Below are 26,032 nucleotides of genomic sequence, written 5' to 3' on the forward strand. Positions count from 1 at the left end.
GTCTGAACTCCTTGGACAGTAAGGAAAAGGCACTCGCTGCGGGGCATGTCTTCTTTGACAGGAAACCCATGATAATTCAGGATTGGAACCCTAATGAAGATTACTCCAGTAGGGATATTAATGAGATTCCAGTTTGGGTTAAATTGCCAGGTTTGAACGTCAAATATTGGAATGAAAGAATCCTTGAGAAGCTTGTTAATTCTATTGGCAAGTTTATCAAGGTTGATCATAATATTGTAGAAAAAACAAAGCTTTTCTATGCTAGAGTTTTGGTTGCTATGAAACTCAACAAACCGTGGGATTCCCAGATCAAGTTTCAAGACGAGCATTGCAATATGATCTCTCAAGGGGTAGAGTTTGAATGAATGCCTTTACGTTGAGCTACTTGTCAGTCGTTTGGTTATGATGACCAACACTGTAAGAAGGACCAATGGAAGCAGAAGTAGGTTTGGGTACCTAAGAAGGATGTTGCTGTAGGAAAGGACAAGGTCAGAACTGAATCTACAGGATCAAACGCTACTGCCACGGAGAAAGTTACTGATCCAGAGGGTTTTACAGTAGCCACTAAGACTGCCAAACACCACGTACCTGCAGCTAATGCCGTACTCAATGCCTCGAATAATTTTGCGGTTTTGCAAGATAAAAATGAAGATGAAGTGCAAAGGAAAAAAGAAGAGATGCAGGGGTTAAAGCCCCCTGATCGAGCAAATGGATAGAGTATGTGCATGGAACGTTAGGGGGCTAAATAATTCCACGAAACAGCAGGAGATTAAACTTTTTATGTCTTCTCAAAAGGTGGGGTTATTTGGTCTCCTTGAGACTAAGATTAAGTCTCAAAATCTTGGTGACTTGTATCTTAGAATGTGTCCTCAATGGTGTATCACATCTAACGTTAACTTGTGCAAGGAAGGACGGATTATTGTAGGTTGGCACCCTGCCATCTTTACGGTTACTGTCCTTTGTTGCACAAGTCAAATGATCCACTTGCGAGTGGAAATTGTTGGGTCATCTAAAATGTTTTTCTGTTCGTTTGTTTATGGATATAATGAAGCTGCTGCTAGGGAGTTCCTATGGAAAGATCTCAAGGATATGGCTGTTGCTATTGACAAACCTTAGATGGTTTTAGGTGATTTCAATAATGTGCTCCATATCAATGAGAGAGTTGGCCTCCCCGTGAAAGATAAGGAGGTAAGGAGTATGAGAGCTTGCTTTAATCAGTGTAATCTTACGGATATAAAAATCTTGGGCAATTTCTATACTTGGTGTAATAAGCAAGATGGAGATAGAAGGGTTTATTCAAGGATTGATAGGGCTGTTGGAAATTGTTATTGGTTTGATGCGTTTGAGGATTCCTCGGCTCATTTTCTCCCTGAAGGGAATTTGGATCACTCGCCAATTGTTAATCATCTTTTCAAGGATAGTACCTGTAGACACCTAAAAATGTCTCCCCAAATTGAATTGCCAGTGATGAAAAGTACACTATTTCGAAATGGAGTCGATTTCGGAAGCTGCGACAAAATCCATGAACCAAACACACTCACACTACATCCATTCACACAAAATGAGTTATTAGGTGACTTTGAAACCACACATCAAGAGCACTAGAACAGGCGGAAAGAATTTATTTAAATTAATTTCCATTTATTAAACATTTTTCAAAACAAAACGATTTTTTACAATCATTTCCAAAGGTTTTTTATAAAATTTCTCATTTTCATCTTATTCTTCTCTTTTTTCCAAACTCGCCAATATTTTTAAATTATTTTTCTGATTTTTCTACAATTTTCTATGATTTTTACAAGTTTTATAAAATGATTTTCAAAAATAAATAAACTCGGAAATTAAATACAACGAATCTAGACTTAATAATGACTCGGATATATTCTAGAAGATGAAAACTTGATCTCCAAGCACATCAATTGGATAAGAGGATAATCAGATCTGGATTAACGCCTAAGTTAAGATTAAATCTAGAAAACACGGATAAAACGAAAACAGATAAAGCAAAAGCACACGGATCGATGACATGTACCAGCCGTATATACGGCAGGGGCTGCCGTATATACGGCAAGCCTTGCCGTATATACGGCAGCTCTAGATCCGTTTTTTCTCGATTTTCCGCGTATCTTTTTCCAAAACGCCTATAAATAGAGGCTCTTGATACCCGTTTCAAATCATCGAAAATTCACATCAAAAAAATTCATACGAAATACTCTCATACTCACATCAAATACTCTCCCACAAAATACTCTCAAAAATACTTTCGAAGCCCTCGGTTCTAGGATTCGTCGTAGCATTCGGGACCTACTCTTTGCGAATCAAGGTACGAATTTCTGAGGCAATTCAATCTCAATAATTCTTTCGCTTTTCAATTCTTTCTTTCAATTATTATTATTGTTATTATTAGTTTAAATTATATTGCTTAATTTCAAGATTAATATTGTTGTTGTTATTAATATATAATAATTTGAGTTTAAATAAAAATAAAAGATGTAGAAACCAATTAAATTGTGAATTCATGTAAATATGTAGGATTAAATAATCGACTTTTTGTTAGTTTTAGCATGTAAATAATTTTTCTTTTAATTATTAGCATGTTTTATTTTGCATATTTTATCATCATGCTTTGTTATTATTATCCATCATCGTTGTATATATATTTCGCAATCATTATTATTGTACATATTATTATATTTTGCGATTATTATCATATATTGTATATTATGCCATCCTCATTGTACATATGCATTGTATATATTGTATGACACCCACATGAGTTCGTATTTGCCAATTAAAATTGGAATTTCTTGAATCACTTTGAATTTAGGTTGTTAATTTGACTAATTTAAAGCGATCACAATTTCTAGTATAATTCTTGTATAATAGTAACCCACTTGTAGTAATCTAGGATTAATGCGCGGATAAGGACAATATGGCTAGGTTATGTGTATCCAATGATTATAATTGAATGGAATTACAACGAGACCGAGTAGAAGCCGCTACATGCGGGCGGATTGGGTCCACGATCCAATCCGTACCATGTCCCCGAACTCACGACTTGGTTCATGGATCAGACAGTGGGGCCATTAATTTGGCACCAACGTTTCGGGCGTCCGTGAATAACCTTTATAGGCACGGTGGCGATCCCCCTCTCGGCAACACTACCCCAACGCACACACACGTGCGGGACCGATCGAAGTAGGCTACCCTCCAGGCCCCGCGAGGGACTCGGAGACGTCTACAGTACCCCTGTTAAAAAACCTTTCAAGTTTTTTAACATGTGGTGTCAAGTTCCTACTTTTCATAACTTAGTAGAGGTATCATGGCAGGATTCTATTGCTGGAACTCCAATGTACAGATTAGTCGTGAAATTGAAGAGACTTAAACCAGTGCTGTAAGAACTCAATGCTTCTATTTATGGTGACATTCAAGTGAAGGATACTGAGGCACTCCGAAATCTGACCATGGCGCAAAACAGGCTTCAAATTACTCCTGGGGATGATGATTTAAAAAGACAAGAGAGAGATGCTGCAGAGGAGTATAAAAATGTTCACAAGCAATATCTCAGTTTCCTTAGGCAAAAGGCTAAGGCCCATTGGTTGGTGGAGAGTGATGAAAATACTCATGCCTTTCACCAAAGCATGAAAGCTAGAAGGATTCATAATAGAGTGCATGGGATCAAAAATAGTGCAGAGGTTTGGGTTACTGACCAAAACCAAATATCAGATGCATTCTTGGAATTCTATAAAGGACTACTGCGAACTCAACTTCAAGACAGGACAAGAATTAAACAGAAATTGGTTGATATGGGTGAGAAATTATCTTCCCAACAGCAACAAAAACTGTCATTGACCTTCACAAAGGAGGCTATCAAGGATGCCATATTTTCCATTCCAGATGACAAAGCCCCTAGAGCTGACGGTTACAATAGCAAGTTTTTCAAGGCCTGTTGGTCTGTGGTGGGTGATGAAGTCACGGAGGCTATCCAAGAATTTTTCACACATGGAAAGCTGCTCAAAGAGGTAAATGCCACTATCATCTCTCTTATTCCAAAAGTGAAATGCCCTAGCAGTGTTACTAAGTACAGGCCCATTGCGTGTTGTAATATGATATACAAGACCATAACAAAGTTAATTTGTGAAAAATTGAGATACATCCTGCCTGATATTGTTGATCCAGTTCAAGGTGCATTTGTCCAAGGGAGACATCTTATTGATAATGTTTTGGTTTGTCAAGATCTCATGAGGTGTTACAGAGATAAGTCTCAAGTTGAGGGTTGCATGCTTAAAATTGACCTCAAGAAAGCTTATGATTCAATAGATTGGAGTTTCCTTAGGGATTTGCTCAATGCCTTAAATTTCCCGTCCCATTTTATCAACATTGTCATGGAATGTGTGTCGACCCCTTCCTTCTCTCTGATTTTCAATGGTGCTCCATATGGCTTCTTCGCAGGCTAAAGAGGCTTGAGACTGGGGGACCCCTTATCTCCTCTTTTGTTTGTTCTTGTGATGGATTATCTTACCAGGATTTTCAAGTATGTGAGCAAGCAACTTGGGTTCAAATTTCATAATAGATGCAGAGGTTTGAAGATTAATCATCTATGCTTTGCAGATGACTTGATGGTTTTTTGCCATAAAAATGCCCATTCTTTAAGACTCATCATCAAAGCTCTGAAATTGTTCTCTAACACAACAGGGTTAGAGGCAAATACCAAGAAAACTGAGGTGTTTTGTTGTGGAAGCCTGAACCATGAGGTTAATTCTCTAATAGACAGTGTTGGGTTTGCTAGAGGATCACTACCAATGAGATATCTGGGGGTTCCTATTAGTGCCACTAAATTGAAAGCAAGGGACTGTGAAAGCCTTATAACTAAGATGACAGCAAGGATAAGGAGTTGGAGCAGTAGAAATCTTTCTTTTCAAGGCAGATTGCAGCTCACGAATTCTGTGCTCATGACCTTCCAAGTTTTTTGGTCTCAAATTTTCCTCATTCCGAGGCAGGTTGTTCACAAGTTCAATTCAATTTGCAAATCTTTTTTATGGCATGGGTGCATTGATAGCTTAAGGCCAGGATATATATCCTGGGAGAGAGTTTGCTCACCAAAGAAGGAGGGTGGTCTGGGTTTAAAAAACCCTTTGCTATGGAATTATGCAGCTATCGGTAAGATTGTTTGGTCTATTGCGGCAAAAGAAGAAAACTTATGGGTTAAGTGGATTCATAGCGTGTACCTAAAAAATGCTATTGGTGGTCCTATCGAGTTCCTTCTCATGCTAGTTGGGTTTAGAAGGCAATTTGCAAAGCGAGAGACATGTTGAAAGTGGGCTTTGATAGGCATCAGTGGACTTCCCTGGGTTACTCTATCAAAAAGGGGTATGCGTGGCTAGATGCTGAAAGGCCTAAAGTGAGTTGGGCTTCCGTATGTAGTATGGAATCGTTTTACTTTGCCTAAGCATAGATTCATATTATGGTTGGCCATCCAAGGTAGACTCCAAACTAGAAGCAGATTAAAAAGTTTGAATATCATTGAAGAGGATGACTGTCTGGTGTGTGGTGCATGTCCAGAGACACATGAGCACTTATTCCGTGAGTGTAGGTATAGTACGGCATGCTTTGATGAAATTTTGCAATGGCTAGGAATTTGCATTAGGAAGCCGGGGTTAGAGCAGCAATTGATTTGGATTCAAAACAGGTTCCAAGGTTCGAAAATTCGGAGGCAGGTGGCCCTTGCAGCTATGGCAGGTCTGGTATACAATATTTGGAGAAATAGAAATGAGGCTTTATGGAATAGTAGAGTCTACTGCAGTTGAAAAATCGTGAAAGAGATAAAAGCTTTGATAAAAATAAGAATTAGTGCTTTGTTAGGCCAGAATATTAAGCATCAGGATATGGCTTGGTTTCAAGCATTGATTAATTCATGATGTATAGCTTTGTTTTGGAGGTTAGGGGTTGCAAGGGGGGCCTTCCTAGAAGGTTTGTCTTGCCCCTAATGCTCATATATAGGTTGTACATGCTTCTTTTTTTGCTCTTTTATACACTCACTTACTTACCAAAATATATATATATATATATATATATATATATATATATATATATATATATATATATATATATATATATATATATATATATCTGACTCCAGGTTGGAAACTAATAAGTGGCTTTTATGGCCACTTATTAGACTTAATTTACCACTAATTAGACCTTATTTTGAGCTTTTATGTGTGTTTTAGTCCCGTTTATGCTCAATTGCATCTCACTTACGAGTTCGAGCCATATATGTTGAAAAGATGCAATTTTGATGTGTTTTTGGTATCTTGGCGCCTACTTTGACATACTTTTGAGTGATTTGTAGTAGAAGTGATCAAATGGATGGGTCGGGCCGGGCCGGGCTTGTATATAAAAAGTCTTGCCCGAACTCGCCCAAAAAGTGCGGGCTTTTGCGGGCCGGGCCGGGATTTTGAACTAAAAAAGAATATTTTTGTTGCCCAAGACCTCACTTTTTTCGGGCGGAATTTCACATCACGGGAGACAAAAAATTCCTTTGTTTCAAGATCAAATAACTTCCATCCCTTTTTTCCGAAGGGATATCCCATAAAAACACATTTACGACTCCTACTAGCAAACTTATCCCCTCTCGTCTTTTGATTGTGTGGAAAACACAAACAACCAAAAGTACGATAGCACCAAAAGATGGAGGTTTATTAAAGAGTATTTCGAAAGGAGTTTTATTTTGAAGAAGAGGAGAAGGAGTTCGATTAATCAAGTGAGCCGCGGCTAAAACACACTAACCCCAAAAATAAATAGGTAGTTTGGCTTGGAATCTCAAGGCTCTACCAACATTTAGAATGTGTTTGTGTTTTCTCTCTACTCTCCCGTTTTGTTGAGGAGTCCCTACACATGAGGTTTGAAACAAAATACCAGTTGCAACAAAATAATCCTTCAAACAATTAAATTCTGTTCCATTATCACTTTGCACAATTTTAATTGTTTGATTAAATTGCCTATCGACCATAGCAACAAATGCCATAAACATCTGAAAAACTTCTGTCTAATCAAGCATCAAATAAATCCAAACAGCCCGGGAATAATCATCAACAATAGTAAAAAATTAACGAGCACCACACGATGAAACATGTCGATATGGACTCCACAAATCACAATGTATTTTTTCAAAAATTCTAGTAGAATTATTTTCACTTAGAGGAAATTTGTCTCTAGGTTGTTGAGCACGAAAACATACTTCACACCCCTTAGATAAACCATTTTTATTATTGTTAATATGAGGAAGCAACTTAACTACTTTCTCTGAAGGATGTCCCATTCTTTTATGCCAGAGCTCCAATTCTGATGTAGCTTCAACCACAGACACACGTTGCACAGTATCCAGTTTGCTAAAATAATAAAGTCCGTCTCGCCGAAGTCCCGTTCCAATCAGTTGCTTCAGTCGATCCTGTATAGCACACATATATGAGTTAAATTGGACAACAACATTTAATCACTAAGTTGAGTAACAGAGATTAAATTGCAATGAAGATGAGGCACAAAAAGAACTCCAGTGATTGTGATTTTATCGGACAAACAAACGGAACCCTCCAAGGTAGCAAATACACGTTCTTCATTCGGTAAGCCAACCGGACATTCAATGATGTGTGTGTCAAACAACCATGAACTATTACCGGTAACATGATGGGTTGCTCCGGTATCAATAATCCAACAAGAATCATCAAATTTATCATTACCCAAAAAACTCGAAAGCACCTTCGAGTGGTCGGTGGTGAAATTTAATTGCAGATTTGAAGTCTGCTCATTATTGATATTGGTTAGGGGCTGCTTTGACTCCCATGTAGGCACATCACCCCCCCTGGCAGCGCCGGACATGGCTAAAAGAAAAAATTAAAAAGAATAGAATAGAATTGCTTGCCTTCTCATTGATTATAATTGGGAATATATAGAGTTACAAAGTCCTAATCCTCGTATCAAAAGATATCGTAGGATTTTAGGAAATTAACTAAAATATAGGAGATAAATATATGGAAATATTCTATCAAACCTAATATACGATAATATCTCAATAAAAAACCAGATAACCAGCAAGACCCACTGTCAGCTGGAATTTTCAATAATATTGAGGACTTGTTGGCTGAAGAAACGTAACTGCCATTAAGTTCATCCTTTTGCTGAGAATAGGGTTTCGATATGTGCTTGTTTGTTACCTGCTCTTGGTTTGGTACTCATTAATGTTGAATATTAAGAGGATGTTTTGCTAGATTAATTTCTACATTGCCTCTGGTTCTTAGTGCCCAGGTATCTATCTTTTATAGGGGGAATTCCATGTTCATCTATTTGATTAACAAAAAACGTTAATCTATACCCACTTTGGTCATTTCACCCTCAATCAGTAAGGACTCCTTGGTAATATCATGCGTCTGACATGGCCTTAGGCACACTCTTCAAGCTGACTACACTTGCCAACTCACGCCTAACCGTTTACACAGAACTTTACTCACCGTTGACGACCTTTAACTATAGTTAGGGATTTCAAACATATTATTTCCTGGTTTTTTCTACACTGCAATCTCTATTGATACACAACAAGCAAATTATTGGGTAAGTGTTCCTTTAGATTATTATGGGAAAACGGTGCCGGCGGTCGGATACTCAAGAAATTGCGGAAACCTCTACGACGTGTACCGATTCTGTAAGTATTTTAATACAATAAATTGCTGTAATCTATGTAATTTTCCCATTTATTACAATTACAAACTCTGCGTTTCTGATTCTATGTTCAATAATTGAATACCATCTTTTCAGTATTGTTCAATGTTAAGGCGAAGCCTACAATGTTAATTAGTTAATGTTTATATGAAATCGGAGATATTCACTTCAAATACAATTACAAACTCTGCGTTTCTGATTCTGTGTTCAGCAATTGAATAACATCTCTTCAGTATTGATCAATGTTAAGGCGAAGCCTATAATGTTAATTAGTTACTGTTTATATGAAATCGGAGAAGATGATACTTATGATGTCAATGCAGACACCAATTGGGACCGGATTTGTTGAAAAAACCATAGAGTTACATCCCGGACTGTTCACGGTATTAAATAATGTTATCCTGAATCTTAAATTACATTCGCATCATTATTCATTCAATTAACTTACATAGATTATGTATTGTAGGATGACAGTTTAACTCTGGGAGGTGTTGTGAAAACAAAAGGGCAAGTGATTAATCAATACTCCTCTGCAATGCGTAGAGTGAGTTTAAATATCTTCATATGATGGTGTTGTGTACTTGATTCTTAAAATGTTAGACTAAGGCATACATATTATTTTGTAATTATGTTTTGCAGCCCCCAAATATGACTTGTCGAGTCGAGTCATTTGGCAGAATATGCCAGAAATTTGATGAAAGAAGGAAACGATGGGTCTGTGATATGGGGTTTGGGGGGTTGCTGCATTTTGCTTCCCATATGCACTTACCCCGCCAGTTAGCATACTGGCTTATGACCCGTATAGATCCTATTAATCGGTGTTTCATAGGCACTAATGGTCGTTCGATTTCTTTTTTGAAGAACCAAGTGCATTGGATCTTAGGAATTCCTACTGGTGAAAAACCTGTGCCTACATCCAAGGATATGACTGGTGTAGTTAGGATGAAGGTCCAAAACATTTTATTAAAGTACGGGAGGTCGTGGGAGACAAAAGCTAATAAACATTGTTCCAGGACATATACTTCAGTAGGCATTCCCGTTACAGGGATCATGATGGATAGATTGGAAGGACATTTTGAAGCAGACCAGGAAGAGGAATTCAAAACCTTGTTCCTAATCATTTCGTTACAAATGATACTGTGTCCAACACAGTCTCCTAGACTATCAACTGATTTTCTACCGGCTTTGAGTTGTTGTATGGACAGCCAAAACTATGATTGGTGTGACTTGGTTCTAAACAAATTATTGGAGAGTGTCTCCAATTTTGCACGACGGTTTTATGTCAATGGATTTGCAGGTGGTAGCGGTGGCTGTTCAATATTTGCAGTTGTGAGTACCTCACATCTAGATTTATGTGCTTTTGTTGTTGTGTTAAATATTGTTGTTTATGATGATGATTAAATTGTAGATGTGAATATAAGAGGTAATTGCCGTGATTTCAGATTTTCTATCTTGATCGACTAAACTTGGATGCCAATATGTGGGATACATATCCCCGGGTGAAGGCATGGAGCATGCAAAAAATTGGGTATGCAGCCAAGCTTGACCGAACTTACTCTGGTGACTATGGCAAACTCGGGGTGCGCTGATTATACCCATGTGTTCAATTTGCTGTTCTTATGGGGTGGTTGAGTATAAGTCACTGATCTTCATATTTGTTTAATGTAGGTTATAGACGTTGCTTATGGAGAAAGACATCCTAAGGTTGCACGGGGCACTTCTGGACCATCATATTGCCCAACTTATGATGTGGGTATAGTGTTATTGAAAAGGTAAACTTTGCGGGTCACAATTCCACCATTACGTAGTATTAAATCTTTATGAAAATGTGTAGGATGTTTCGGCTATTGTTCCCAGCTGTGGTAGAGATAGGCGTAGGCGGGCGGATTTACACGGCTTACGGTGGGGATCTAAGCAGGTCTACGATGGTACATTGCCACCCCAAACACAAGGGGAATCAACAAACGCTGAAGGTGTTCATTTTTTCAAATTTATACAAGGTTGACAAGTGAATGAGTTCATGTTTAAAGCTTGAATCATCTCATATCAGGTTGAGATGAAAGGAGACAATTGATAGTTTATTGAATTCATTAATCCTCTGGTTTCCAACGATCCTCAAACTCTTCAACAGTCAAACTTTCATAAACAATTGATTTTAACACAGGTTTGAATTCTTTGTACCTGCAAATCGTTAGGCATTAGGATTGTATTCAATATGTAAACTATCCATAGAGTAGAAACATTAATGTACTAACCCTTTGCATTTGCCTAGTTTGTCTGGAATCTTTCTCATAATGTGCCAGATGCACCATCGATGCCGTGCCTCGGGCATCACCTCCTCTAATGGCTTCCTCATGGCCGCAGCCTGATCAGTTAAAATTGCTCCTGGGGATTTGTTTTGCATACAGGACAACCACTCCTGAAAAATCCATCTAAATGTATCACAATCCTCATGGGAAACCAATGCACACCCCAACAGTATGGTTTGTCCGTGATGGTTAACACCCACAAAATTAACAAATGGTAAGGCATACGCATTTGTTAGATAGGTGGCGTCAAAACATACAACATCCCCAAATTCTTCATATGCAGCCCGACTACGCCCATCGACCCAAATTACATCTTTCAACCTACCCTTTGGGTCTAACCGTACAGAATGAAAGAAATTCGCATTCCCATCTTGCATTTTCTTCAAATAAGTCATCAGTGTTCTGGCGTCACCCCCTAACATTTTCAACCTCCTGGCCTTGTACACCTCATGAGCCAAGTCCTTCACGGTGAAGCGTAGGTTTTCAAACCCATGTACTTCAGCAGACCAACAACCGTGAATTTGTGATATTGGCACACCTTCTTCAAAAAAATCCAACAACCTCTTCCTAGCTCTAGATGTTAGGCCCTTCATTCTATACTCTTTCACTAAACTTGCCTTACGAGGGGTAGCATCGTGCGTATGTTCCAACTCCACTTTCTTAATCTCCCACTCCCCAGCTTTGTTAATACTAGCATAGACCTTTTCCAGACACTCACATTTTTTTGACTTTCTTTTTCTTTGACTCGGCTCATCTGCACACGCGACATCACCAACAACTACTCCTGGACCAGATACATCCATAGCCTTTGCCCTCTTCTTCGCTTCCCTAACGGCTCTCATGTCAGGTCTACCCCAACATTCACACCTCCATGTTGTTGCAGTACGGTCACGAACCTCTCCTTTTGAATACACACCTTGAGCCCTAGTAACCCCAAAACCCTGTTGCTCAGCATATGATTTGTAATAAGCCTCCACATCTTGCCAACTCTTAAAAATCATTCCAACTCTAGGGGGTTCAACAACGCTATCCCCACTTACATTATTACTACCAACAACATTGCATCCATTCCCTGTCGAGGTTTTTGGAGTCTCACATCGATCTCCATTACGACCCCCACACCCATCTTCACTCGGGATGTCACAACCTTCAACTTCATCACACTCAGACTCCAATCCATCAATAATACTGTCACCCACCGTATCACCCTCACTATCACCCATTTACGTTGCCAAACTGTTTCTAAATTGATACTTATCTGCGTGAAATAAATATCACAAACACAGAGCAGCATTCAATGAATTAGCTACATCAACTACCATGTATGAAAACACGGTGACACACAGAAATTTTTACCGATCTGAAGTATTTATTTCTATTCTAGGAGATTTAAAATACTTAGATAAAGTAAATCTAAACTTGCGTCCTTAAATTTCTATAACCCTTCCTCATCAGTACTATGTAACCATTTAAAATTTCTACCTCACAGAAATCATCTAACCTTAAAAAACATCAACTCTCAATCCATTAATTTAATTCCTTGAACTAACTTAGCTACATAAATCATTTGAAACTATTTGACTATAACAAGAATTAAAACGTCAAACAAAATAAATACTACATTTAGATTATCGATGCTGACCTTAGAAAATGTGTAAAAATGTGCAAATCGGTTAGATCTGGGTTATTCCAGGTTATTGGAACTTAAAATGAACCGCCGATCAAATTCTGCATGTGGCTGGAACACTCGCTCCTTTGTTCATTCACTGAAGAACGCAAATACCAAATTTTTCTACATATTTTGAACAGTATGAATCTTGAAAGGGAAGAAATATCAGTCAACTAATTAGAATTGACTGATTCTACTGCCGACAATTAAAAGCCCACGTTAACCATGGTTACCTACCAAAGTCGAAAACTAACGGGAACGCACTTCAGTCAAGTTCCAGTTGTTGCCGACGTGTCCCTTCTGTTGGCTGAGTCAATTACTAGTCACTTAAATTGCTTATGTGGCGGAATTGATTGACAAAGTTTGTTAATCAAATAGATCAACTGGGCAGCCCTCCTTTTATAGGTCTGCCAGAATTACCTTCCATGCTTCTATTGTTGCCTCTGGAAATCAGGGATCTATGCATGGGTTTAATATATGTTATCTTACTCATTAAAGAGTTGATGTTGGCCTTCCTAGAGTGCTTTGTTACTCACCTTAAAACTAAATGACAGATTACGTGCCTAGGGCTACCATTAATTTTTCCTTTATTCCACTTATCTCATATATGTCATATGCTTTATTGCATTACACTTATAGATCTGTTATGCATGATCAACATATGTTACCTGCTTGGTTTAAACCCACAATGGAGCAATGGATATTTATAGGTTACCTTATAAACTGTACTATCAAATGCTTCTTGCTTCCTGCCAAATTTACAACAACTGCTAATGTGAACGCCTGAATCCTATGGATACTAACATTATTCTTATTCCACTATTGCTTACATATAATAGTAGCTTCAGTGCACACAAGTGAACTAGCAGTTAATGCAATCATGCTATTCTACGCGCTAGTGTATGTTGACTTCTGTGCCTTGTTGGGTAGGGCTCCTACTATGCCTTGGATTTATTCCAAATATTAGGAATAGTTTCGAGTTTGCAAGAGTGCAACGAAGATAGAGGCTAATATTTCCAATAGAGTTAATTCACTATGATTGGACATGGACTATTAGCTAAACTTGCTGCCCCTTGCATTTTTGATGTAACAGGCTTTGTCAGACTGGATTTGGTGCTTTTCATAGCTAGGCCAAGTAAACATACAGATGTGCTGCAGCAGCCTATTTTCCGTCCATATTATACCCCTTTCAGAAAATTGTGCTATGTTGACCATGTCGTTGCTGTTATTTAATGCAGTTATACTTGCTTTTTGGGAGGGCATCAGATCGCTCGCCGGGTTTGGTAAGATTACTATGCTAAAGTGAATTTATATTCGTGTGTATTTTGCTATGTCAATAATTATATTTGGTGACTGATTGATCATGTTGTGTATGTGTCGAAAATTATCGAAGTGTTTTGTTGGACAGTCTAATCATGCTCAGTGTTGAAATTATGTGTTTTCTAGGTAAAGGGAAGCCATGGATCAAAAACCCATAGAAAATGTAGTTAACAGAGAAGTTCCAGGTTAACATTTCTTTTTTTTTTTTTTCTTATAATTTTTTTTTTTTTTTTTTTTTTTTTTTTTTTTTTTTTTTTTTGTGTGTGTGTGTGTGTTTTAGTAGATCGACTTTCAGTGATTTATTGATTAATTTACCCCTTGATCGTTCAATTTTTGGCTTTTCATCCTGTCTAAATTAGTAACCTGTTGCAATTTTTGTGTGGGTATGTGAACTGAGCATTGTCTAAAGAATTTTGGCTTTTCATCCTGTTTAAATTAGTAACTTGTGTTAGTGAGGAGAAAAATGGTAAAGAAAAAGATTCCGCTAAGTTCTCGTAATTGACATCCCGTTTTGAAAGGAAGCGACGTTAACCATGCTCAACATTTGTAAATATGTGATATCAATGATTCAATGGGGACTAGCTCAGACATTTCAGATGTTCAACTCTTACAGGTTCGCTTCATTTTTTGTTTTATTGATATATTTAAGTGAGAAGAATTTATGTGATGTTTGGACTCTAATATGATAATTATGTCAACTTTGATGCATCACTTGTCTTAGTATAACTGAGCCAACCTGTTCTTAATCACTTTACTTCCCACCACGATTCCTTATCAAGAATTTCAGCGTGGTGGAACGTGCTTTCAAGCAGCATTATAAGACAAGGAGGTGAGAGCAGTGTAAAGGATTCAACCTAAGAGATAAAGCATAGTTTTCCATATAACACTAGATAGAATTCAAGGACCAATGATCTATTCTAACAACTCTTCATTGACATTTTGACGACAATGTTTTCCAAAGAAATCTTGTGATGGGAAAATAAACAAATATCATGTTGATGAGTGGTTAAAGTTATTAATATTAGAGTTCTTTTGTGAGGGAGAGCTTGATATATAAAGGATTAACAATGAAACATTAATTTGTTTATGCATGTTTGGTTTCCTGCAGGAAAGTTGCCTGTTGGACTGCACGGGCAGTCCTCCGCTGCTTATTCTTGGTCAGGATTATGGGTAATTCCTAATGCCTTTACAAGTTTCAACCACTGGACAAGACACCACAACTCCACAAGTGTAGACGAACCGGAAGATCATTCGTGATTCACCCGAAGGGCTTCCAGAGTGTTCCACCCAGCTCATACAACGTGCCAGCAAGCACACTTCCCACCAAGACAGCTCTGCCCTTGAAGGTGAAAACAAAAAAGCAATGGAAACCATCACAAAGTACCTTACAATTTCTTCTGCACTTTTCCTTGAACTTTGGAATAGAGTGTTCAAATAGTTCAAAAGTGAGATTGGCTTGTCCATCTAAAACATGTGTGTTCTTTAAATAATGAAAACCCAACAAGATGGGCCCAACTTCAAAGTCCAATGCCACAAATACTTCTACCGTCTTTGAATGATTTACAAATTACAAGTATATGTTTTACTTTTTTTTTTAATATCACTATTTAGTACAACTAGATATATCAATTCGGATGATCGGATTGGGTCTAAGAAGGTCGGGTAGGATCGGGTCAATTTTTAATGTTGAGTCATACTAAATTATTATGTTCACGCGAGTCCAAATCCGAATTGAGGTTGATTTTTGTTTGTATAGAGTTTTTTTTTTAATTTTTTTTACTAAAAAAAACGAATTTTGTCATACAAAAGGTAATTGCATTGTTGTATTTGTATCCATGAATAATAATGTGCTTCAAAAAAAAAAAAAAGAATAATAATGTGCGAAATTGTTATCCACCCTGAAAAAAAGTGGAAGACTAGAAATTTGGAATGCTAGAACAAAAGATCAATATAATCATAATCATTCAAGAATATTTGGATAAAATATTACTTCAAAAAGAATAGCAGTCATTACCCAATAATGACATCAAGCATTTCATTTGCTGAAATATTATTCGTGAGCCATAACATTTTGTTTTTTGGAGCAACTTGTGATATACAAAGTGAATACAACCAATTTATAATCATCTAGTGATCAACACACAAAACATCAAACTCTATGCCCTTTAATACATAATCAATATATTATACCTCTTCATTTTCTAGTCTTACGCAACTGATCACATCCTAAAATACCTTATCGATAAAAAGAAGAATACGATATTAAGTACAATGTTTTTTGATATAAGTATGATGATACCAAAATTAAATAAATTCATCCTAATTAAGATACAAGAGTAATTCATTTAATTTACACTAATCAAGTTCAAGAGAATGAGGTTTCAAAAAAAAAAAAAAAAAGTTCAAGAGAATGACGACTTTTAGGCATTTTATCACATGAAGTCAAGAATTCATATTTATTTTACGATGTATTTATATATAAAGATCTAAGCATATGGAGTTATCTATATGAATGAGTCTAAGATGATAACATGATAAACAAACACAATTAAGTGTGAGTGATTTTACTTAGTTAAGAAATTATACCTCCAATTCAAACCATTTAGCAAAAAAATAAAATAAAACTTTTGTACAATTAATATATTTTCGTCTACTACGTCAGATCAGTTGGCTCCATCAGTTTCTTGAAAGACAACCTATACTCTAATCATAGCGTACTATTTTTTTTGGTGTATCACCCGGTTCACCTTTTGGACTAATCCGGATTCGGGGATCAGTTTTGGGTCGTGGTTAGATTTCAGTCTTCTTCCAATTGTTGTTGTGGGGGATGGAACACGGGTTCTCCCAACCAAGTGTAGTCCCAATCACAACTACACCAACAGCCAATTGGTATCATAGCGTGCCAATTAGTTAATTGCTTTGTCAATTAGAAACACACATAGTCCCTATAGAATTCTCTTCAACATGATAAATTATCATCCTTTAAAAAAAAAAAAAAAAAAAAAACCTTATAAATTATCATTGTTACAATGTCAGGCTAATTAATTAGTAAGACCTAAAAGCACTATTTACTTTTTTTGGAAATTCAAAACGGAAACGTATTAGCTGTCTTTAGTCTTTCATCCAACTATCAACCTATTCTACAATAGATTAGAATATCAAGCATAATATCATTAACAGTTTGAATCATTATATTAAAGGACATGAAATTGAAAAGCAACTATTAACAAAAGATAAAATACTCACTAAATATGTCAACATATTGAATAAGTGAAGAATTATTGGGTGCTAAATTTAGTAACATAATCTGTCAAAATTTTACAATTATGGTTTACATACTCACCTATTTTGCTTTATGATATATGGGTGTATCTTTTTCAAAGTTTAGCTTTTATTGAAAAATGGTGAAAATGTAAAAATGAAGGTTCATTTCGTCAAAAAGACATTTGGGGAGAGGGCAAAAGTAAATTAATGGAATATCTTAGCAGATGCTCCATTTTAATTTGATGCAAGAACTAACCTAGTCAATTACTGTACTATTGCATTTTGCTGAACTGAAATTATTTTTACTGAATTGAACTTATTTTTACTAAACTGAACTTAATTTTACTGAACAAAAATTATTTTTACTGAAATTAAATTATTTTTACTAAACTGAAATTATTTTTACTGATTTTCTATTATAATTCTTCTTTAAGAAAACTGAATTTTACTGAACTGAACTTATTTTTACTGAACTGAAATTATTTTTACTGAACTGAAATTAATTTTACTGAACTGAACTTATTTTTACTGAACTGAAATTATTTTTACTTAATATTATTTTTTTAAGTTGAAAAGAATAGGGTCTTATATCGATAGTAAAACTCTATACAAAATTTTTATCATAAAAAATCTGGATTTATTTATTAGCAATGATATGATATGATATGGTATGGTATTATATTATTAATGTTATTTATCATTCTTTCCTCTTTTAAAATTACTGGTTTTTTTTTTTTTTTTTTTTTTTTTTTTTTTTTTTTTTTTTGAAGTCACTAAAACAGAGAGAGAATTCAATATTTCCCTTTATTCGTGGGAAAGTATTTATTTATATACTAATGTGGCTAAGCCATCTCTCAAAAAAAATGTGGCTAAGCCATATATTGTTGTTTCCAAAAAAAAATATTTATATATTGTAATATTCCTAAAACAAAACTAAGGGGAAAACCAGAAAAGGGAATAAATGCAAAACTTGAGTTTATTGTATTACATCGTAGTACAATAGTAAGATCAAGCATTACACATTGTTGGATTAGTTTATATAATCAATTTTTTCTATATAATTTATATTTTGTTATATAATATATTTATTAGTGGATGCCCATTATATCCTTAGGATTATTCAGGAATATTCTAGATACTATCATTCCCCAAAACCCTAGTTGTACCTCATGTATAAATATATGTATACTCCCACATATTATGGAATAAGAATATCGATCTATTTTCTCTCTAATTTCTCCTCTTTCTCTTTAATTTTGTAACACGTTATCAGCACCATAACTCTAATTAAATTGATTCTAATAGCAATTAAAGCACCATAATTTTGTGCGAACGATTAACTAAGATCTCAACGACGACAAGGTACGCATACTTCTATATTATAGGTTGATGTAAATATACAATTAATAGTCTGACATGTTGTATTCTTATCTATCTATATTTCATGTTACATTAGAACTTCAAATGTATTGTTAAAACCACATAATTTTTGTGTGATTTCGTATGTTTATTTTGATGTATCTAGTGGATTTACTCAAGGATATGTTTTTAATCTGGTTATGTTATCGTTCTGACTTTCCTCATCCCTTCACATGCCTCTTATCTTGTTGTTTATGAAATTAATGCAATCACAATCTACACTAGGATAATTGTTTAGTTTGGAACTTTTGAAATCTAATCACTTTTCCCATGTATTCATTTTCCTTGGTAAACCAATTCTTGACGAGTCATACGCAAATTGATTTTTTATTGTTTGAACAAGCACACTACATATGTACAAATAATGGCTATCAGTTTTGCATCTTACTATGATGGGTTAATGATGGTTCGTTTGGGTTATATTTGGCATACTTCGATGAGGTACATCCGTGCATGATGAATTCGGCATACTTTGACTTGGAGCATGATGATTTTATTTGAAAATGTTACAAGACTTAATTAGTTTAAATTTTGGCAGTTTAATTGAATCATTATGTTCATCAATGCAATATCGTTTTTATTGATATAATTAAAGTTACCAATTAGGATTTAAGATAAATTTTACCATATTGTGAAAGATATGTCGTATATTTAGGTGAGATAATTAAGGAGAGTGATATATATATATATATATATATATATTCAAGTATATCTTTAAAAGCTATAATTGTAGTTTAATTTTATCATTTTTATCATCGCGGTATTCCCTTGTCTTGTGGCCTAAGGTCTGACTTGGTGACTTTTATTATGGATAATTACTTGTCTATGATCTTAAGAAGTATTTTAGCATTTAATCTAGTTTGATAAATAAAACGAAACAACTAATTGTGGAGGGAGAATTATTTCTTATCGTTTGTAAATTATTTTAATACTAGACATACTTCATATTAATTTTGTGAATTATATATTATGTGACTACCAGCTATCATTGTTATCATTGTTAGGCGTTGAAATATTTTATACAGTGAGTTTGTTGTTAATTTTTAATTTTTCAAATTAATTCTTTGAAGATTATTGTATTGCTCGTGTAATAGTTAGTGAGATTAATTGTACATGGATGATGTCAACATGAATGATTATCCTTGATGACCCCAAATCATGTTAGTACTTGTCTCAAGGGAATTTTGAGAATTTAATTTGTTCATTAGATGTGAAAGGCGTTTATTTATGAATTATAGTTTGTAATAAGTTAATAACAATGACTATTTCATGAGATAACTATGGTTTCCAATAAAATATGGAAGACACATAGTGTATTAATAATACTTTAATAGTAATTTCCAAGCTAATACCCTATAATTGCATACACTTATGCTGTACAATTAACGTGAACTTATAATTAATACAATGGTCATAATATTAGTTTAGCTTATATTGTTGATTTATTATGAAGCATACTGTCTTGATTTCTATATTATATTTATTGTGTGATTTCAATCAAATAAATGATGATATTATATGCCTACATTAAGTTGGATTATAGGAATAATGAATCGATTGAACATAATATACTCATATAGATGGACCTGAAGTTCCCTAAATTTATGAAAGCTCAAAAATCCTCAAAATAATATGAAGATACATATATGACTTAGAAACTTCTATTAGTTTCTAGAATATGTTGCTTATATATATAATCTACAATTCACAATACTAATGTGATTTAATAAACAAGAAGTCATGAGAATGATTATACAAAAGCTTAGAATAGTTGACATAATGTCTTTTAATTTGGTAGTTATTGTAGATACCACACTTTGGGTGAGTATTAATAATTCATAGATAACTAGATTCTTATACCCGAAAATGAATGAGAAATAATTGTATGATTGAGATGATATATGCATGTTTTTGGTGATGGATATAATTCATGCAAAAGTTGTACGATCTACGTATTAAACATGATTGCACAATATATATTAAGCATGAGATGGATGACATTGTGGAAAACTTACTTGAAAAATGTATTTATTATGCCCATAGTTTTAAGAATTTTCAATATAAAGATTAATAAAATTGGGCAAGAGTTACGAGTAAGAGTTTATAAGAATAATTTTATTATGTTTGATACATGCATTGCTAAAAGAATTTATGGCTTGAGAAGAGAATGGATTTAAAGATTGTTGGACTAGTTTATACCCCCATATGCAAGGATTAGGGGGAGATAGTGTTTATTCCATTGTTTTTATGTAATCCTTGCACATGAATAATTAAATATATTAATGGTCAGTTTGGTACATACACTAGCCTAAATATCAATAATTTATTTAATAGATGTGGCCACATGATAATCAAATATTTAGAAAGATATCATCCTGAAGATGGATATGAATAAATATCATTACCTATATACTAGCTATAAATGTACATATTAAAGATCAGTTGCTATTGAACTAGCACACCTGAAGTGTGGTAATGCAAAAGGTTACAACGATAAGAATCTTTAGAAGAGGAAAGAAGCACTAATTGACAATGCAAATTTGAAAAAGTGACACATTTTATGTATCTCCTGAAGAGATCACTTTTAATACAATAAATGTAATATGATGATTATATAAAGTACTCCAGAAGAGTATAAAATGTTGTCCAACAAGGTTAGCATGTATCAAGATTACAATCAATGCTCTAGTGGAGTATGAGTATTAGTTAATTGTCTTGCCAATTGTGTACTTATATCACATCATATTCATGGCCATACATAAAGTATCTCTAATAAGGTGATCACCATGCCAATATTATAAAACTAACCATAATTAAAGTACTAAAGGAAAAGTGACTGGATGTGATAATAAATAATTAGGTCATCTGGGTTTAATAAATTCCCGTTATGAAAACCTGAAGTTTCATATAAAAGAAATAATGTGCTGACACTCTCTCAATGTTAGATACGTAGTATATGAAATGAATTAAAGGGCAAGACATAACATTGAGATTGAGATATATTTGAATTGTGAATTTTTAGTTTATTTTAACGAAACAATTCAAGAGATTGTACATATATATTTATAAGTTTCTAGCAACTTTGTATGGGCATATGTAATGGGTGGCCAGAAGTTCACCAGAATAGTTTATATTTTGTACAATTTTAGGTAAGTAGAAGCTCACCGTATCAAGTGACTGAAGCTCACTAAGGCTACTTGTATGTTAAAATTTTGAGTAACTAATATCTCATTATTAAAGTCTTTTGATGATCCAGAAGATCATTGTCTAGTGAATTACATACAAGTGACTATATTTATATAACAATCTCTTGATTATTGGGGCTATTATCAGTCAGCACAAGAATAAATATAAGAAATGATGAACAACTGCACCATATACTCTCCCTCCATGGATAATATTCTCCAGAAGAGATAAATTTTATTGAATGTGATCTTCCCAATGAAATGAATTATTTTGCAAATTTATATACTAAGTTGGTCAAGAATTTTAATGCCCCTATATATGAGTTATTTTACCAACTTAGAGGGAGAAGGGTTAGCATAAGTTGGCAAAAATTAAAAACTTGATGATCCCTGTAATGTAAGTTTGAAAAGTTATATGCCAACTATAGTTATATGCCAACTATTGTCTACATATTATCAAGATATGTTGCACATTTATGATTTGATTTGTATTTAGTTATGACTCATGTTGCATAGCGTTGAATACATTTTGGTCATATTAATTATGTGTATACATTGAGATAAAATCTTGCCAATTATACTTGAATCACTACACCTGAAGTGTAGGTTGTATATATGATCGGTTCCAAAATAAAGATATGTCTAATATATATATGATATATGGCAAGATAGTGCAGTTAACACTAATAGTGTAATAGTATATAAATACCATAGTGTATGAAATACCCTAAAAGTGGTATAGATATCTGAATTATTACAATAGATGGCCTATGATGTAAGAAAGTTATGATGGTACCAATAAGAAATGTATTCAGCTATCATTGCAAAATAGCATGCAAATTAAATTGTATCTTGAGGAATTATATGATACCGGTATATGATGGAACCGATATATAATATGCATATGCAAAATGAATGGACTTGTGAATAAGGGATCAGAAATATATGTCCATTTTGATGTCGACATGAAACTAAGATAATAAATCAAAAGTTTATCATGGACTAGTAGTCCAATTTGAAAATGGATTTCTGAAATCCACACTGTACAGTGTTTACATTTTGAGTCTTTTATTTATATGTATGTTTGAGTTTTAGATTTATGCATTACTCATTGTATGTATAGGATGTATTTTGATGCATTACTCATCACATATGTATTTTGTTTAAGATTTTATCATATATTCTACATCTCATATTGCATGCATTAGTTCTGTACAATAATTGTGTTATATGTGAATGTTTGTGGTATGATGAGTTTATAATTATGATGAAGGCTTACAAGAAGAAAATTTATATATACTCCGATGGGCTTATAATTGTGATGAAAGTTTATATGATGACGATCAAATAGCATGTTATGAATCATGCATAAAAAGTTCCCGAAGAACTTACATGCAATGTATTAATATATCTAGCCCTTCAAATTCTATATTCTGAAAAATGACTATTGTTATCAAACTCATGGAGAGTATTGGTGACTAAATTATTGAGATTTCAACCTGAAATTTAACCAAGTGAGAGTTAATCGATTTTTGTATTCATTGGAAAACTCTCGCCTAAAATGAAAAATGTCTAAAGAAGAATAGTAATGAGATATATTACAGTAAGAATAATCATCTTATGGTCCAGAAGAACCATGAGTAAAGTATATAATAATTACTTATGTTATATTATTACTAACTCATATGAGGTTAGATAATAGTATCAAGATATCACAAGTTGCCATAAAATATTTGATTATCAATAGCTATTTTACGACCTCCAGAAGTAGGCATAATTTTGATGGTAAGGCAACTTGAAACAAAATTGTCATATAAGAAATAGTGGTAAACACAACATAGGTATTGATCTCACAAGTATGCATGGATAAATGAAGATGCCTAATAGTGAAGATTTGAAGATTCAAGTTGGATCAGGGAATGCTATTCAGCTACAAGTGTGAAGTCACTAAGGCATTGGATTCATTACATTGGAAGATCTCAAGTTATGCATTTATCAGGGGGAGAAAAATACGCGCTGCACTCTTTTTCCCTTAACCATGGTTTTGTCCCACATTGGGTTTTCCTGGTAAGGTTTTTAACGAGGCAGCATGTCAAGGCGTATTACGAAAGTGTTGTACTCTTTTTCCTTCACTAGGTTTTTATCCCATCGGGTTTTTCCTAGTAAGGTTTTAACGAGGCACACTATTCGATAATGGTCATCCAAGGGGGAGTGTTATATAATATATTTATTAGTGGATGCCCATTATATCCTTAGGATTATTCAGGAATATTCTAGATACTATCATTCCCCAAAACCCTAGTTGTACCTCATGTATAAATATATGTATACTCCCACATATTATGGAATAAGAATATCGATCTATTTTCTCTCTAATTTCTCCTCTTTCTCTTTAATTTTGTAACATATTTATACATAATTAAATTTATTATTGATCAAAATTGTAATTACAATCTCACATGGTATCCCAGCTAGGTTAATATACCACAAATTTTGTTGTTGCGCGCAGCTTCGTCTCCACCTTATACAAAGTATCGATCGATCAATGGAAGAGGCACTAGAGAAATTAAAGGCTCCAATAATTGTTGGGGAAGAACCTTGGCTTGTGTATACCCAACCTTATGGAATCGAACATAGAATCGAATATCTTCTGACGTTCTGCAACATATTTTCTAACGAGTTGTACATCAAAAGCATTCCTGAATTGCGAGGCAAAACTACGCGAGCTTGTTGTCAAGGATGGTTAATCTTACGCGATTTTTCCAAGAAGAACCTATTCTCTATGCAAGAAGTGGGTAGAGACTAAGTGTTTGGGTGGTCGCTCGCTTTTTGTAGGTGATGATTGTTGTACTTGGTGTTGGGGAACCACGACATCAACTGGAGTCCAAGAGAATTGTGTCTACTTTCTTTCTCCCATTGATGGTCGACTCCGTTATGTTTATAGATTAGATGATGATATATTAACTATGCATTCGACTTGTGAAGCCTTGCTCACCCCTTTTAGGTGGCCTATTTGGGTAAATATGATGCCACCACAACAACATTTTTATAGGTTAGTACTTGTACTAGTAATCCTCTGTTGTTTAAGTTCGTTTTTATTTTAACATTGTATTCAACCAACTTTCTCTGTTTTTTGTAGTGAAAGCTTAGTAGCTGTCATGGACATCCAAGGACAACAATTGAACAACACTATTATGAGTGATTACGCTAATGAGCTGCCAAAAGAAAGAAGCAGCATGTTTGTCGAGCTTCCTATAGACATGATACACTTGGTGTCCAAGTTTATGCATTTGTTTGATTATTGGAATTTCCGAGCTAGTTGTAAGACATTTCACTCGACAATACCTAAATGGAAAGCCAATACCAGTAGAATACTCCCTTTGTTTATCTGGTTTAAGAATAGTCGCGGGCTATGTCAAGTGATGGACCCAAGTCGAGAAGACTCACATAGTATGATCCTTGATTTATCTTTGGATCCTTTCATTATTGATTTCTCAAAAGATGGGTGGCTAGTATTATCTATTAGGAAGACACAATCGATAAAGTTTTGCAATCCCTTAACAAGAGTAAAGGGGGATTATCCCCCAAATGAAGAGGTCAGACTATGTAATGTTAGAAGCATTGGATTCTCAACAAATCCTACGTCTCCTGACTGTGTGACTGTTAAGTTTGTTTACAACGATGATTTAGTCATCTACTACCATCGATATGGGGATGAAAGGTGGACTCGATTTGATGTGGACAACGATGATAATGAATTTAGTGTTGGGACTAGTAGTCCAGTTTATTTTAATGGAGCATTTTACATACTTGGCAAGAAACTTGGGCATCTGTGAAAGGGATTAACGAATGTGCTAGCTAAGTTTGCGATTAACGACAATTAACAACAATGAAGACGGAAAAACAAGTAATAAACGAGACAAAGGAGAATTACCGTGGGAAACCCTAGAACCGGGAGAAAAACCCACCAATCCACTATAGAGTAACAATATGATGAAGAACAATGTAGTTTACCAGCTTTCAATCACCATGAAAGCTCCCACCCCAAACTCACCCTCTCAAACACTCAAACCCTAAGTGTTTGGGTTTACATGAGGCGCTCTCTCTCTCTACATCTTTCCCCTCATCTTATTTTTTTCTCTACAATGACA

The 26,032-nt window shown here is 34.7% G+C and overlaps 2 protein-coding genes across 2 annotated transcripts; one reads left to right on the forward strand and one right to left on the reverse strand.

The window, feature by feature from the left end:
- Nucleotides 1-10,805: 10,805 nt before the first annotated feature.
- On the reverse strand, nt 10,806-12,247 carry LOC145604269 (protein FAR1-RELATED SEQUENCE 8-like). Its single transcript, XM_081660201.1, has 2 exons — nt 10,971-12,247; nt 10,806-10,896 (listed from the first exon to the last, which is right to left on the reverse strand). The coding sequence occupies exons 1-2, from the start codon at nt 12,245-12,247 to the stop codon at nt 10,806-10,808; spliced, it is 1,368 nt and encodes a 455-aa protein (XP_081516327.1).
- Nucleotides 12,248-14,584: 2,337 nt separating this feature from the next.
- On the forward strand, nt 14,585-25,717 carry LOC145604270 (F-box/kelch-repeat protein At1g57790-like). The gene is made up of 3 exons (XM_081660202.1): nt 14,585-14,626; nt 15,122-15,183; nt 25,021-25,717. The coding sequence occupies exons 1-3, from the start codon at nt 14,585-14,587 to the stop codon at nt 25,715-25,717; spliced, it is 801 nt and encodes a 266-aa protein (XP_081516328.1).
- Nucleotides 25,718-26,032: the final 315 nt, after the last annotated feature.

The sequence above is a fragment of the Chenopodium album genome, chromosome 22, assembly GCF_948465745.1.
Source record: "Chenopodium album chromosome 22, dcCheAlbu1.1, whole genome shotgun sequence".
Lineage (NCBI taxonomy): Eukaryota > Viridiplantae > Streptophyta > Magnoliopsida > Caryophyllales > Amaranthaceae > Chenopodium > Chenopodium album.

What these genes read in the sequence shown, in the direction of transcription:
- LOC145604269 (XM_081660201.1), bottom strand. Translation starts at nt 12,247, where the DNA reads ATGGGTGATAGTGAGGGTGATACGGTGGGTGACAGTATTATTGATGGA. An exon ending in AAACTAGGCAAATGCAAAGG is followed by an intron (nt 10,897 to 10,970) that starts GTTAGTACATTA and finishes AACGATTTGCAG; the next exon opens with GTACAAAGAATTCAAACCTG.
- LOC145604270 (XM_081660202.1), top strand. Translation starts at nt 14,585, where the DNA reads ATGGGGACTAGCTCAGACATTTCAGATGTTCAACTCTTACAG. An exon ending in CAGATGTTCAACTCTTACAG is followed by an intron (nt 14,627 to 15,121) that starts GTTCGCTTCATT and finishes GGTTTCCTGCAG; the next exon opens with GAAAGTTGCCTGTTGGACTG. An exon ending in ATTCTTGGTCAGGATTATGG is followed by an intron (nt 15,184 to 25,020) that starts GTAATTCCTAAT and finishes TGTTTTTTGTAG; the next exon opens with TGAAAGCTTAGTAGCTGTCA.